A 16,413-nucleotide genomic window follows, 5' to 3' on the forward strand; every position below is an offset into this window, starting at 1 on the left:
CATGTAGGATAGAGCTTGAGTTTGATGGATTTGCCAATTATAAGATAGTATAGATAACTAAACATCAATGCACCTTAGATATAGTAAATACACAAAATTATACTTGAGGATAATCAATTGTCCAAATGAATCACACTAGAAAGCTACAAAGGAAGCATCCTCAATGTTAAATAACTCAACATGCTTTATGGTATGGAGGATGATCCATACTTGGTTGGGTATATAGTGTGAAAATGCATACACATTTAACTTGTAAATCAAATGTCCATTGGTTTGTACAAATAACATATTACTCAAGGGACTTGACAACCATTCTACTTTTTAACTTCTACAATCAAAGCTTAATTCATGTGAAAAGTCTTTGTGTTTGATGGCTAGATTTGTTTCAAAACTCTATCCCAACATATTAATTGTGGATATAGTGATTGTGATTCTCTTTTGCCCACGATCAAATGTTCCCTCACCCTTGAGCAAGTTATCGAACCTTGCTATACTCTTATCTTGGCAAGGCTTGTGGTACAATCACCTTGTTTCACTAGCCACTAGTCTATTTAATCATGTCAATGTGTTAAGTGAGAAAAGGTGGTAAATGTTATAGCTGGTGGCCCAGAGAGAGAGGAGAGAGAGAGAGAGAGAGCTCTGTCAGATGAATTTTCCTAGTGGGAGGTGTCTGCACACGACGCCTCGCATCACAACAGGGCGCGTTCACCCTCTCGCATGCACCATCACAGCCTTGCAGCTATCAGCAGCTACCACTCAATGGGGAGGTATTCCATTGCTCTCTTTGTGAAACATTTATCTTCGTCTCATTTTGCAAAATTGTCTGTTAGATCTTCTTTCATCTTACTGGTGATTATGAGGTGCCATGTGGTGGAATTTCCCTGTTCTTTGGGGGGCGGGGTAGAGGGAAAGATGCTGCAATGCTTCTTTCGTATTGTTCTTAGCACATTTTTTGTACATCGAATCAGTTCAAGCAGTTCATGCTTAAAACAGATTCATTATAAACCTCTTACTAGAATTGGTGGGGTGGAATGATGTCTAAAGCTTAGACATCTACCTAATCCACCTGAAATCGAGATAGATTTCCCACTCCAAAGACAAGTTCGGATTCATAAAGAAGGCAATCGAGATTTCTATGATCATGATTATGAAGCTAAATGTCATTAGGATGCATATGCACCAATCATATCCTATACACTTTGTAAATGTAATCTGGGACCTGACCACAAATGAGGAAGAGATGGGGGGGGACGTGCCGAGTGCACTGATCTTTGAAGGGAAAAAGGACTCGCATATTGCCTCACCTCTTTACTATCTTGCAGAGAAGGCTGCGACACTTTCAATCTGTGTCCATGAAGCGCTCAAGGGAGTCTTACCCCACTCCATCGTATGCCTTTTCAGAGTCCAAGGGGGGTGGGTGGGGGGGAGTCCTATTTGCTATATTGGGCTCGCTTTACTAGCTAATGGAAAGGTGAAGATGCCATCCTTATTGCTGTGGTCCTGAACAGAGCTTGTCTAAGTGTCATATATTGAGTCTAGAAGGATCACCTTCATACAAGAGCTAATTAACTTAACTAGGACTCTGTTGGTGGTGGTCATCAAGGTGATTGGACAGCCCCATATAGTATCTAACTTTCCCTCCATCATGGAAGTAGACCAGTTAATTTAGTCTTCAATATTCAGTTAATGTAATCTTCAATAGGACTAACATAGACACCACTTTCATTGCTAATGTTAGACAATGTATTATAAGAATGGTCAGACTACTAGGAGAAAATAAATAGATTAAGCATCACAGTGTGATAGAAGCTTGCACGAGGTCCATCCATAGGTTCATGATTTGGGCCTTAGTAATGGCTCTAGTTGGCTATTTTCATTTAGTGGGATTTGGTCATTATGAAACTTATTACGACATTTTTGGCTATTCAAGGCCACTCTCCCAATAATTGTAACTTGTATAGGTTAAGTCATCCATACTTGATGATACCATGTGAACCGTCACAGGATGAAGTTTCATATCACATGAGGATGCTTAGACAAAGATGCATTGCACATAGATTCTTGAAGAGACACTTGTGGAATTTGAGCGAGAGGGAGATGTAGGGCTAATCTAAACGGACTTAGACGCCCTCAAGTCTTGAATGGCTAGCTTGAGTCTATACACTTACAATTTCTACTTTGACTTATTTTGAAGCTTGGGACTTCCTTAGATTAGAAAATTGTGCCTTTTTTTATCCTTTCCGTGAGGACAAACCTCCTTCACATGCCCTTTCCTTCTTTCATATGATTGTCTAGCTACTTGTAGGCATGCACTCTCCCTATTGGAGATTGGGTTCCTTGATTGAGAAGTTTGCAAGTTCTCTAATTGTTTTCCTTATAGTTTGGTGGTGATGGAGGTTCTTTAGGAGTCATACTAGGACCATCTAAAAGGCTACTAGCTAGGGAGAAAATTGTGAATGAGAATCCCTACTTAGCATGCCTATGTGCTTGAAGGGCGAGAAGTGCAAGCGGGACCATGTGTTATGATGGAAATGAATGTCATAGGTGGGAATGCAAATGCCATCAAATGAATTCTCTAAAATTCAATTAAAGCTACACAAATCGTTGCTCTTTGTAGAATTATGATCCATTAGATCTTAGGCATGCCTATGTGTCTAAAGGGCGAGAGGTGCAAGCATGACTATGTACTCGAAGATGGAAATGAGTGTCGCAAACGTGAGTGCAACATGTATTAACTGAATTTTATCAATTGAATTAGTTCTTCACAAAATTGTTGCTCTTTGTAAAATTATGATCTATCAAAAAATTAATACATTAGAATATAAAAGAGAACAAGAAAGAAGAAAATTAGAATCCTTCCCACCATGTACATGAAGACAATGCAAACATTTAGAAATGGTGGAGCTCCATCAGCCCGGTGCCCACTTGAGTCAAGTTGTTCATCCATTCAACAATATTATAATAGCTGTAACAACTCAACTAATCATCACACCTTCCAAGAATTGGACGTGCAACTTTTCAAAAAGGATGTTTGACTAAAATCTCTTGTCAGCCAATCAAGGTCGCTGCCTCAACCTTGTGAAGATATGCTAGGGTTTGCATCGAGAAAACATAAAATGTATGAACATTACTAGAAAACAATAACTTAGATAGAAATGCAAAAATGCAAAATAGAGAGGAAGAGAATTTGCTGAAATTGAATTAATGCTGAAAGTAAGTGAATTTATGTACACAATGCTCAAAGGCAAAGTTGTCCAATAGCCGATGGCTTTTGTGGGACCCATTATTGCAGTAGATGGAAAAACTATCATGCTTGAAAAGGTCTTATATGTGCTTGGCATAAATAAAAACTTGCTTTTAGTTTCAGTCATTGCATGTGCTAGTTTTGTGGTTAATTTCCACATGGATCAATGCATTGTCTATGACTACAGTGATGGTGATGCCCTCATTGTTATTGGCACATTGTACAATGGCCTCTATCAGCTTGATCTATATGAGAGGAGAGCATCAGAGGATGCATTATAGATTGATGCCACCATTATGGATGACACTGAGTTATAGCATGCTCAATTTGGTCATCTTAGTTATGGTAGTTTGCTTTGCTTGGGAAGCAAAAATATGGTGCTTGATCTCCCTCCATTGAAAGCACCTACTTATAATGTAGGTGAGAGTTGTACTTGGCAAAATGCATTGTGCTTCATTTTCGAAAGGTGGACCTATGTGTGCCGATAAGAGATTATAGCTTGTGCAGAGTGATGTTTGTGGATCCATGCATGTCAAATCCATTGAAGGATCGTTGTACTTTGTTACCTTCATTGATGACATGACTTATTGGATAAATGCTTTCAGGCACAAATCAGAAGTGCTTGCATGCTTTAAAACCTTCTTGGCCTTAGCTGAAAATGGTAGCGGATGCAAGTTGATTACACTCCATACATATTGAGGGGCGGAATACATATCACGAGTGTTTAACTCTTTTTTGACTGAAAGGGGCACTACACATCAATGTTCTATGCCTTACGCACACCTCAACAAAATAGTGTGGTTGAAAGAAAGAATCACACTTTGATGGAAATGGCACGTTGTATACTTTCACATAATAAATTACCCCCAAAGTTTTGGCTTGATGCTATTATATTTGCAATGTATGTGCTAAATTGTAACCTCACTAAAGCATTGGCTGAATGCACGCCTAGTGAGACTTGGAATGGCGGAAGACCAATGGTGTCCCACGTTAGTGTCTTTGGTTGTTTGGCATATGCTTTAGTGCCATAACTATGAAGATATAAATTGTAAGAGAAGGCTGTCAAATACATTTTCATTGGTTACTGTGCAGAATGTAAAGGCTACCACTTATATCAACTCTCCACGAACAAGATTTTTGCTAAAAGAGATGTGATATTCGTTGAACATGTTGGTCAGCCCTTCATGGACTGCAAAAGTCAGCCCAATGTGGGGCCTATGGATATGTTTGATAGTTTGTTGCCATTGTTTTAGAAAAGTGCATTTGATTTTGATCCATTTCAGCAACCTATTGAGGGTTTATAACAGCAAAATCAGCATTAAACACATGCTAAACAATAGCCTGATTTTCAGCCCATTGATTAGCAAGGTGGAGGATTGCGGATGCTTGAGCCTGCATCTCGAATTGTGGGGCTATCGGAGGGCTTGAGGGAGGAGGCTACTCCATTGAGCATTAAGGTAAGCTCACTACACTCATAGGATCGAAGGTGCGTTGGCTAGGTGAGAGAGAGCCAATTGTGCTCACTTGAAACACTTCAAACAATAAGCGGTCTGTGGGTCTTGGTAGTTGAGCGTGAGCTCCTACTACATTTTGGTTCCGTAACGGATTTAAGCTTTAGCACTTGCGCGCTTCAAATCGAGCGTCCTCGAACAGGTGCTCTTTGTAGGTAGGAGATTTGGGAGTTTAATCTTCGAAGCAAGTATGTATTTTGAGTTTTAAATGATTTAGGAAGTAGGAGAATCATTTCAGTACACTCATAGGATCGAAGGTGCGTCGGCTAGGTGAGAGAGAGCCAATTGTGCTCGCTTGAAACACTTGAAACAATAAGCGGTCTGTGGGTCTTGGTAGTTGAGCGTGAGCTCCTACTACATTTTGGTTCCGTAACGGATTTAAGCTTGAGCACTTGCGCGCTTCAAATCAAGCGTCCTCGAAACGGTGCTCTTTGCTAGATAAGTATTAACCTAGTGACGACCCATATAGCTTTGTAGAGCAGTTCGAGCAAGTCTGTAAGGCAAATGGCCTCATTGACCTCGCTCAACGCGCACAAGCTTTTGGCTTATGCCTAGGCGATAAGGGCAAAACGTGGTATACTAGCTTAGATGTAGCAGATAGGACCAACTTCAACGACCTCAAGAATCTCTTCATCAAGAGATTCTCTGAGGCAGGATATTCCAACAACCTCATAGTCAGGCGTCAAGCAGAGGGACAAGGAGGACATTAGGGACTACGTTACTCACGTGTGGAGTCTCTTTAAGAGGATCTCGACCAATGAACGACCAACGGAGAGAGCTATATCCATGGTGTTTATCAATGGAATCCACAGCAAGAAGCTCTATAAGGCCTTAGTAGGCAACTTAAGTTTGTAGAGAGATGTGCTGGCTAGTGTCTTTGAAGAAGCTATATGACTGGATGATCAGCTAAAGGAGAGAAGCTCCAGGAGTACAAATTGAGATGAGGATAGGTCTAGAACTTCAGAGAGAGCCACTACGTCTAGCGAACAATTAGGCTAGATCACGCAAGACAAGGGAAAGGCCATTGACTAGAGCTAAGAGTTGGTAGAGATGAAAATGGAGCTAGCTAGATTGCAGGAATTAGTGAGGAGACCTACATGGCCTCATGTCCAATGTGTGTATTGTGGCGGAAACCACCTTCCAGCTGAGTGTTAGAACCCTAGGTCTCGACCTTTTGCTAATTGTGGTAGGTTTAGCCACAATGCCATGCATTGCAGGCTACCAAGGAGAATCCCATACCCGCAAGCCTATAACCAACCATACCTAGGGAACCGGCCGCCAAACTTCTTCAGGAGGGGAGCCCCATTGGCTCTTCCGACACCTAATGACGCTAAACCAGCCATTCTTAGGATGGAGATCAATCCCACAGGTATATCTAGGCCACCAGGATCCTTCGTAACCCATCCATTGAGTGACGCTCTAGTCCACTATGTGGAGGAGCCAAGTGAAGAGAAAGCCTACATGAACCCTTATGTCTCGTACAATGAAGAGGGCAACACCGGTGATGGTGTTAGGAAGAGGTAGGGGTAGAGGCTTGGGTCAGCAATCCTAAGATCCAATTACTTGTTGGACATGTGGATATGTTGGACATGTGGACTAGGGAGGTTCAAATGACTAATAAGAAGATTGCTAGTCCTTCAGCGAGACGAAAGCGAAGAGGACATTGATACGATCAAGTATGACGCTGATGGACAAGTAATAGAGCAGATATGAGCAAACTCCAAGCCAAGGGAGGGGAATATCTTTGGAATTGAACGTGGAATTATGAGAACGGAATGTGATCGTGCCTGACTGGAGCATATAGGAGCAATCGATTATGAGCAAGCTGGCCTTACTCAACCCGGTGTCGCATCACTGCTTTGGGTAGAGACATCATCTGAATTAAGACCACCTGGAGAGACTCCCTCTTCTAGTGAAGATGGAGAGTTTGACTTAGAATCAGAGATAAGCTCTGATAGTGACCTCGAAGTACCCTGACCCCCTACAACCAAATGCACCAAGGGAGACTTGCCAGTCCACCTAAGGCACAGGCGGTTAAAAGGAGGAAGCAGACTAAGGAGTTAGAAGCTAAAGAGCAAAAGAAACTACAAAACCTACCAAAGAGCTTCACAAAATTCAAGAAGGGCGATAGGGTAGTGATCTTGCTAGGAGCCAAATGACAAGGGCAAGCGAGTGAGCCAATAGAAGGAAGCCAGAGTCAAGGAGGTTGATCTAGACAAGGAGGGGAGACACCGCGACTTGTCTTTATAGCTGATGACTTGACAAAGGAGGAGAAAGCGAGTCTCATTGCTTTCTTAAGAGAGTACATAGACACATTCACTTGGTCCTCGATGAGCTAAAAGGAATAGATCCGTGTGTAGTGACTCATAACATCCCTATGACGCCAGATGTAACGCCAGTCAAACAGAGATCGTATCCTATGAATCCCAAACACGCATATGCTGTGAAGGGGGAAATAGACAAGCTAATGAAGGTTGGGTTCATCTATGAAATTGATCACACGGAATGGGTTTCACCCATTGTCCTCGTTATGAAAAAGAATGGAAAGATCAGAGTGTGTGTCAATTATAAGAAGGTTAATGCTGCCAGGAAGAGAGACAATTATCCACTACCGTACATAGAGCACATGCTAGAAAGAGTGGCGGGTAAAGAAGCCTACAATTTTCCGGATGGCTTCTCAAGATACAACTAAGTGCAAGTGCATCTTGACGATAGGCATAAGAGTGCATTCGCTACTGAGTAGGGTGTCTTTGTCTATGTAGTCATGCCCTTTGGGCTGACTAATGCACTAGTCACGTTTCAACGGCTCGTGTGCCATTTTCAAGGACATGCTTAGGTGTGAGCTAGAAGTATTCGTAGATGATCTTTGTGTCCATTTCCAGCTGGCAAGAACACCTAGATAAGCTCCTCACTGTCTTTGAACGATGTCAATTATATCGTCTCTCGTTGAGTCCCCTTAAGTGCCAGTTTTGGGTAAAGCACGGCTGCATTCTAGGGCATGTGGTGTCGAAGAACGGCATTGACACGGTCTTCTTGAAAGTCAGGGTAATTGTTGACCTTCCACCCCCAACTGATTATAGGGGAGTTCAGTGCTTTTTAGGCCATACAGGATACTACAGGCAGTTTGTGCTAAACTATGCATTGATCGTATGAGGAGTTGAAAAAGGCTCTAACAACACCACCTATCTTGAGAGCCCCAGACTGGACCATAACCTTCAATGTGCATATTGATCCCTCAAAGTTTGCCGTGGGGGCGGTGTTGTGCCAGCCTTGTGAAAGGGAAACTAAAGAAAGAATGACAAAGAAGGAGAAGGAAGAGCTACTGAAAGTGCAAAGAGAGTCCAAGAAAGCCAAAGAAGAGAGAAGAAACAAAGAGAAGGCTGAACTATAGAGAATAGTAGAAGAATCAAAAAGAGCAGAGGAGGAAAGGAGAAGGAAGGCAGAAGAAGAAGACGAAGAGTTGAGGAGGAAGGAAGAAGAGGACTTGGCACAAGCTGTGCATATGTCCATTGAGCAGCAATGTAGACACGAGGAATTGGCAGCAATGAGCCCACCAAGGCAAGACAGGCCCGAGACCAGTAGTCAAGTGCCTGAATACTTGCCTCCACCTGTTTCAGAAGGAAAAGGCAAGGCCGCACTCCACCCGATCCCACCCATCATATTGCTAGCCACCCCAGCCATTGCAGCGACACAAGGCACCCCAACCACAGTTGATGCCAGCAACCTCATGGCATGGGTGCAGTTCTTAGTAGACAAAGCACATACCCCAATACCCGACTCTAGTGCAAGGATCCCAATGACAAGAATGAAAAGACCAGCAGTTGCGGATGCCGAATCCCAACAGGGGCCCTAGTGACAAAGAGTCGAGGTTACCACCACTGTAGGGCTGCAGCCCACTGATCATGATGAGCATGTCAAGGAGCTTTACGCTCAATTGGAAAGAGCAAAGGAGGAGAAGAAAGCTGCGGTGGCAAAGCTAGAAGCTGAAAGAGAAATGTCGGCTGCTTTCCAACTAGAAAAGACACGCCAAGTGGCCATACAACGAAAAAAAATCAAGAAGCTAAAAGTAGAGCTCAAGGCCAAGGAAGATAAGGAGGAATACTGGCGAGAAAGACTAGAAGAAGAGAACCAAGAGCTAGTAGGAATGCAAAGGGATTACAAGCTCCTGATCCTACAGCAAGAGGAGCTCGAAACGTGGATGAGAAGGCTCCAGGAAGACACGAAGGGCTCACTGTACTAGATGCAGAGAGAGCACAAGAAAAAGAGGAACATCAAAGAGAGAGGGAAGAAGTGGAGTATAGAGTGCAAAGGGAGAGTATAGAGTGCAAAGGGAGATAGAATAACAAGGGAGATTGGAAAGAGAGATCGAGTACCTAACAAAGGAGAAATAAGAAATGGCATAGAAATGGAAGGGGTAGGAGCCGATGATAGTGGCCCTGTCACAAAGGCAAAGTGAAGGCTTGGAAGAAATGAAAAAGAAGGCAAAGGAATGGGAGGCCAAGAGTGAGAAGAAAGTGAAAGACCTGGCGAGCCATTTGGTCCTTGTGGAAGGAAGCAAAATACTAGCAGAGTGTAGGGCAGAGGCAACTCTAGAGGCCCAACAACATATCTTTCTCAACACAATCTTGGACATCACACTCTCTAAAGAGGAGGGGGCAATTGATACGCTTAAAAGCAAGCTAGAAATAGCTCGCAAGGCGATAAGGCAAGGGCTGTGCTCCCAAGTCCAGGCAACAAGAGTTAGTCTGACTTGGCAAGACCAATGAGAAAATTTGCTGAGAGCGGGCTTGACGCCGTAGGAAGTGAATGCATTAGGACCCCAAGAGGAACAACCACAGGAAGCAGAAGTAGGATCAAGCCATGATAGGGCGCAATGAGATGAGGAGTTGGTCCCACCACCTTCGTCGCTACAGCCAGAACCCCCTCAAAAACAAGATACCATAGCAGAAAGGAAAGCCGAGGCTAAAAAGAAAAGAGCTAGAATGCTTGAACAGGCACGCAAAAGAGCAAAAGCGCAACCGCTTGTAGTCCCAGAGTCTCCTATCCCATCGAAGAAAGACTGCTTACCCATGAACTGGAACATGGAGCAATCAGTGTGGGAGCACTGGGAAAATTTCCGCCTATGATTTCAGTTTCCGATACCTAGCGGCCTTGAGCAGAGTGCTATCAATCGAAGTGGTAAAGGAAGTGATCACCATGGGAAGAAGTCTTGGTGACCGATGGCTCGCCAAAAGAGAGAAAGATCTAACTGCATGGGGGATGGAATCGCAAGACTATTGGGAAAATAAGGTTGAGGAGCTACCCCACACGGTGAAAGGCTATGAAACCCAACCTAAATGGAGGAGAAGAGTTTGGAATGGTAATGTAGATACCTGGATGTCATTTTGTGGCTCCTTGCCCTTCGAGCGAAATGATCCGATCTACCTCCCATATCCTAGGAGGATAGGAGTAGATTTGATCCTGACATCCATGGTCGATACGTCTTCCCTAAGATTTACAACGTCAACGGCACAAAGCTTGAGGAAGCACTCACTTTCTCAGAAAAAGATTTAGGGGACTCTATGGCCTACTTCTTAGGTGAATTCTCTTCCTGCCCAAACCTCGCCTTTGTAACAATATGGAACTATATTAGATTACTTAGGACATTCCTCAAGCAACACCCCGCACTTGTAGAATACCATCTTCCGTTGCTCTTTTTTGATATTAATGCAGGAATAGATAGCTGTGTCATGAATCGGCTGATGCTGCGTGCTACTCTACTCCTGTCATTTTGCATGTCCATCCTTGAGGATATGAACGATAACCGTTTCACCAGTTGTAGCCATCCATTTTTGTCCACCACCCCTCTCCATGTTAGGATAGGCCAAAAAGGGTATATGCTAAGTAGGAAATTCCTTAGTAAATCATTGAAGCCCGCTACCTCCCCATCTCACACTCAAGAGCCCGAGGAATAGATCCTCAATTTTGTATTGTCCCTCGAAGGTCGTAATCAAGAAGAAGAAAAGAAAGAGCTTTAAAAAAAAAAAAAAAAACAAGGGCAATCTTTCTCCACTGAGAGTCACCATCACTGCACCTAGGGTGTACCCTAGCCCTTTTCCCCCATTGCACACTTAGGGCACATCAAGTGCAGGACACACCAAGGGGAGCTCATGCTCGCCTTTGGTTAGACCTGTCTCTGTAAGTCACGTCCACAGCACCTCCCCTTGCATAAACTGGGTTCTTAAGTGTGGGACGACGCTTGGGTTGCTTGACCTAACTCCTAGTTTCCCATCATGAGCACATGAACGCAGCACAGTAAGGTAGGCACACCCCTAGGAAAGTGCATAATCTTTCCTTTTTCAGGTACAATGAAGGCATAGATGAAGGGATAGGGTGGAATAGAAAGGAATAAGAAAAGAGGACCTTGGCAAGATGCCCGGTCATGTAAAAAGGGGATGGATGTCCAAAAGTTTTAGGGCTTGTATATAAACCCAAAAAGTGAAGTAGAAGCTCATTCTTTAGTGTGTGGCTAAAGTGGTCTCTTCTTCTCCTCTTGTCTTCTCTTCTTCTTGCTTGCTTGTGCTTGTGCTTGAGAGAGGGGGTGTGAGAAGGTGAGAGAGTGAGCGAGTGAGGGTGAGGGACCATGGTGGAGAAGCTCTCCATCTTCTCCTCTCTTCTTTTTTTCTTCTCTTTTTCTCTTCTCTCGTCTCGCATGCGTGGCTATGGAGGATGGAGCAAGGTGGAGGATTGAGGATGCTTGAGCTTGCATTTCGAATGGTGGAGCTATCGGAGGGCTTGAGGGAGGAGGCTACTCCATCGAGTATCAATGTAAGATCACTACACTTGTAGGATCGAAGGCACGTCAGGTAGGTGAGAGAGAGCCATTTGTGCTTGCTTGAAACTCTTGAAACAATAAGCAGTCTGTGGGTCTTGGCGGTTGAGCATGAGCTTCCACTACATTGTGTTATTGTATTGTATTAGATCACCCATGATTCGAGAGAGGGTGTTAGCAGGATTGTCAGCTTATGAGTGAGTCTAGGCCATGCCTAGTAGTACTAGCTATTTTAGGCATTTTATTGTGGCTTGTATGATGCATATTTGGGCATTTATTTTGTTAGCTGACCTGATGCATTATTAATATTCTTTTTGGCCTATTTATTTAGGCTCCTCCATAGTTTCTTATTCATCACTTGCAGATTCAATGTATACCTTGGTGGAGAGAGGAGTTGGTGCCAGTGCCATGAGGACGCGAAATTTTCAGATGCTTTAATCTTGCTAATAATATTTGATTAAATTATTTATCAAATGTGCAAGTTTGCTTAAGCACGTAATGCACATGGCAGATATTCCATAGTAACAGGCCAAGGACCCGAGGATGTAGTGGGTGTCAAAGGCAAAAGTTGTGATAAGTTATGCTAGCTAGGCTTTGGGGGTCAATTGGTGTGAGTTTTAACCCTGGGACAATTATTTGGCCAAGAAGTGTCAGTGGTGACACTAGGGAGTATCATTAATGAATAATTAATGCCAGTCTAAGGGTCGATGGAGGTTGGGAACCACTCCAGGTTGCAAATGGCCTAGCCAATTTAATTATGGATGGGCACATTTAATTTTGGGCAAAGTCAGAAGGGTTGAAATTAATTTTCAGGATTATTTAATTTTGAAAAATAATTAAATGATTGGATAATGCTGAAAAATGGATTAAGAAGGCTGCCACTTGGAAAAAATCCCCATGCAAATTGAGAAAACGTTTTCGGGGGTTGGGTTTAATTTTACAACTTGAGAGAGAGAGAGAGAGAGAGAGAGAGAGAGCTGTTGGTCCATTTTCTGATCAGAGAACAACAATTTGCTATAGAAGGCAGCCATCTGGGGGCCTCAACAAGGAGGGAACAGCAAGGAGTCACATTCCAGGGGCTGGCAATGGCATTGCTGATCAGGTGACAACATTTTGGAGGTGCTTGGTAGTAGGTGACTGCATTAAATGCAGGCTGGAGCAGCCAACAGGGAGAATTTAGGGTTTTCTCTTGAAGAAAATCGGATTTCTCTCTTATCTTAACTTTCTCTCAGCTTCTTGAACCATTCTTAGGAGATCTCAGCATTTCTCAACCATTTTGACCAAATCCTAGCCAAATTTGGTGGACAGCAGAGAGATCTCTGCTGTAAACCCTATATTTTTGTAGAAATTAGGGTTTGACAGCCACCTCGGGACTTGTACCAGTTGGTGAAGGCATTGTACACTGAATTGAGCACTTGAAATTTGTGTAATTGTCAGGGAATTTAGATACTAGCCCATTCATTGTAATTTGGGGAGTATTTGGCCAGTTGCCAGTTCCATTTGTGCAAGTCCTAGGTGAAAAATCAAGGGGCAATTGGCCCAAATTGATTGCTGATTGTTGCTTTAACAAAGAGGCTTTTTGGAACAGCAAAGGAGATTGTGAATCTTAGCTTGTACTCATTACATTAGCAATCGAGTTAAAGAAATACCGAAAGGGGTGCCAGTTTTGGGGCCAATAGGATGTCCAATGTCCGAGATTATTAAGGTAAATTGTGCATTTCAATTTAGGAAACTACCACCCTCTCCAAGAAGGAAGGCTGGTTGTGTCCACATGGCCAGTGACTCACTGTTGTATGTGACTCGTGTTTGGTATATGGATTCCATTTTCCGAGCACATCTTTGAGTTCCCTTCTTTTGCAGTGTTCTACGTTCTCTCTTTCTTTCTCTTTTGTCTTGTGTTCAGCAGTTTATTTCAACACTTGATTATGCTTCCATTGCTATATCCACTTTTGACAAATGTAAAACACAAAACACAAAATGCAAACTGCAAAAACACAAACAAAGAAGAAAGAGAATTGTGAAGTGAATGAAGAAATGCTGTCCAACAATCGGTGGTTCTTGTGGGGGCGGGCTGAGGGAGGTATCAATGTGTGTCATCCTTTGGAGATGGATCCAGAGTGCTTTAACCATGAGTCCAAGCAAAGGCTGATAAAGAAAAGTGCTGAAAATGTAAAAACGACCTGTTGTGGACGATGGTGGCGCTGATAAGTTGGGGGAAAACGCAGCCTATAGGAGTCACTAGGCCAAAGGATGATAGCTAGAGTTGACCGGGTAGTAGGTTGAATGAGGCGGCTAATGGATGGAGGTTAGGAAGAACTGGGGTAGCCTGCAAAACAAGGGATGGGATTGAGTGGTGGGAAGCCTATCTGTTAATAGGCGAGTGGATCCTCCCAAGTGAGGGTTTGGGAAATGGGACACAGACACTCTCTAAGAAAGTGGTCATTTAATGAGACTTTTGGTAATAATGATGTTTTGGCGTTGTTTTAGTGAGCTAATCAGTTTATAATGCATTTTGAGCTCAATAAGATCACGGTATACCATGGTTGTGTAGATGTGGCAAGGTTTTGCCTCTATTTGGCCCTGAAAACCCATGGCCTTCACAAAGCTGATGCTGCACTCTAGTGCTAAAGCCTTGGACATCGTAGATGGGTGCCCACAACACTCACCATTGACCATTGACCAGTTGGTCACTAGGTGTCAATGCATCCTAAAAGCTAGGATGGTTAAGGGGTCTTGTAGTGTGAATGCAAGGAGTCCTATAAACAGGACCGATGACTTATTTGTGTGACATCTCTTGTGAGATCCACTATTGGACCCTTTGACCCTAGTCAACTCCATCCACACACCAAGATGGTGGATGGGCTGGCGGAATGAGATATTAGCCCTTGTCAAGGGAACTTGGCCTTGATTCCAGGCTTGGGGTTGAGCTTGTTTGGATGTATGCTAGAAGGTGAGTCTGGTGTGTCTCTTTATACTTCTCTCTATATGTAGCATTTTATGGCTTGTGCCATATCATATGTGCAAGATGGGCACTTGGGTGTCTTGGATGGGTGTTTGCAACATTGGTCATTGGCCACTAAACATTTGGTCACTAGGTGTGAATTTGTCTTAAAAGTTAGTACGCTTAAGGGGTCTTGTAGTTTGAAGTTGTGAACATGCCCTAAGGCTAGGGTGGTTAAGGAGTCCTATAAGGACTTAGAAGGACATGGGGCTCATTTGTGTGACATCTCTTGTGAGATCCACTCTTGGACTCTAGACCCTAGGCAACTCCATCCACATAGTGGGATGGTGTGGGCTAATGGTATGGGATGTAAGTCCTTGCAATGGGAGCATGGACCGATATGCTATTGGTCCTAGGCTCAGGGGCGAGCCTGTTTGGCTATGGCTGGAGGTAAGTTTGATGTCCATTTCTTTATGTTTTTCCGTGCTTCTATGGCTTGTGCCATGTCATGTGTGCAGGTTGGTGATCATGGAGGCCTTTCACTAGCAAGTAGCTATGTTGTTTACAAACACATGTATTGAGTGTCTCAAGATGCTTATATTATAGTAACATCCAGGCTGCCCAAGTATGTAGGCTATTGCACTTATTTCTTTAGAAATAATATTTTTTTCCAAAGGCTCAAGTTTTCTGTATTTTATTATCTAATTACTACTGTTGTTTTTTTGTATTTTGTTAGCAGAAATTATGTCATCAAGGTTAAACTTAGCTACAAGATATGACAACTCTGTGGTAATGTCACCAAGTCTTTTCTTTTTATTGCAAGTTTTGAAGTGGAACTGTCTTAAGTCAACAATCTGTAAGGCAACTTGTGACCTTATCTTCATACAGTGTGCATTGTGTTTGTACTAAGTAATCTCTGTATGATACAGGTTGCTTTGCGATGTCTCGAAAATGAGCCTTCTCTTTGGAAAAGAGAGAGTCTGAGAAAGTATCCTGCTGCAGACCTTTCTGGAAAAATAGTTTTAGTTAGATGTGATTTATCTGTTACTGTCAAAGATGAGAATGATGTCAATGCAGAGCATATCATACACTCCATTCCCACAATATCACACTTGATTAGGAGTGGTGCTCGGGTTGTGCTCTGCAGTCACTGGCATCCCTTTCATTGCATTGGTGGGCTCACTGATACTGAGTTTATTGCAGGTTGGCCTGCAAATTTGGGTACTAAAACTGTGGTTTTCCTAATCATATCCAACAGCTTGAACTTAACATGAAGGCATAAGCTTTATATTCAACTGAAGTATTCTTTTTAGAATGAATGTGATGTGGATGGATGACAAGTCTGAATCAGTCTAATGCTTGGAAAATGTTCTCTTTTCAGGTTCTTTGTCAGAGCATTTAAAGAAGAAGGTTTGTGTGTCAGTTGCAGTTGTTGGTCATGCAGTTGAGAAGAAAATTGAACAGCTTTGCAATGGAGACGTGCTGTTACTTGGAAATCTGAACCTGTATAAAGAAGAAGCAGCTAATGATAAGCAGTTTTCCAAAGCCTTAACAGAGAAAGTTGATATCCTTGTGAATGAAGCCTTTTCAGTATCACACAGAGTTCTTGCATCAACCGTTGGTGCTGCTTGTTTTACTGGTGCTACTCTTGCAGGTTTTGAGTTTGAGAGGGAACTCTTCTTCATCACTAAAGCTATCAATGCACCAGAGCATCCGTTTGTTGCTATTGCATGTCCTATTTCCTTAAATTTTCCTCTCTTCAACCTGTTTATCATATTTTTAAAGATCTATTTCTTATCTCATCACTGTCAGCAAAGTGTCATTTTCTAATGTTCAATCCACCACTGCTTTTAAACTATGGTTGTAGTTAATTCTCTCTATTATTGATATGCAAAATATTTTCATG

The 16,413-nt window shown here is 42.8% G+C and overlaps 1 protein-coding gene across 5 annotated transcripts in view; it reads left to right on the forward strand.

Annotated features, from left to right (window-relative positions):
- Positions 1-576: 576 nt before the first annotated feature.
- Positions 577-16,413, forward strand: part of LOC148022826 (uncharacterized) — a 118,979-nt gene continuing 103,142 nt past the window's right edge. Inside the window, exons 1-4 of one of the 5 annotated variants that reach the window (XM_087695757.1) lie at positions 577-767; positions 15,244-15,296; positions 15,437-15,728; positions 15,889-16,235. In XM_087695757.1, coding sequence (XP_087551883.1) covers positions 647-767; positions 15,244-15,296; positions 15,437-15,728; positions 15,889-16,235 — 813 coding nt within the window. In that variant the 5' untranslated portion in view covers positions 577-646. The remainder of the gene's footprint in view (positions 768-15,243; positions 15,297-15,436; positions 15,729-15,888; positions 16,236-16,413) is intronic. The other 4 variants (XM_087695756.1, XM_087695752.1, XM_087695754.1 and 1 more) reach the window with 4 other exon arrangements.

The sequence above is a fragment of the Lygodium microphyllum genome, chromosome 16 (assembly GCF_053477565.2).
Source record: "Lygodium microphyllum isolate KBCC chromosome 16, Lygodium_microphyllum_v1.1.10, whole genome shotgun sequence".
NCBI lineage: Eukaryota > Viridiplantae > Streptophyta > Polypodiopsida > Schizaeales > Lygodiaceae > Lygodium > Lygodium microphyllum.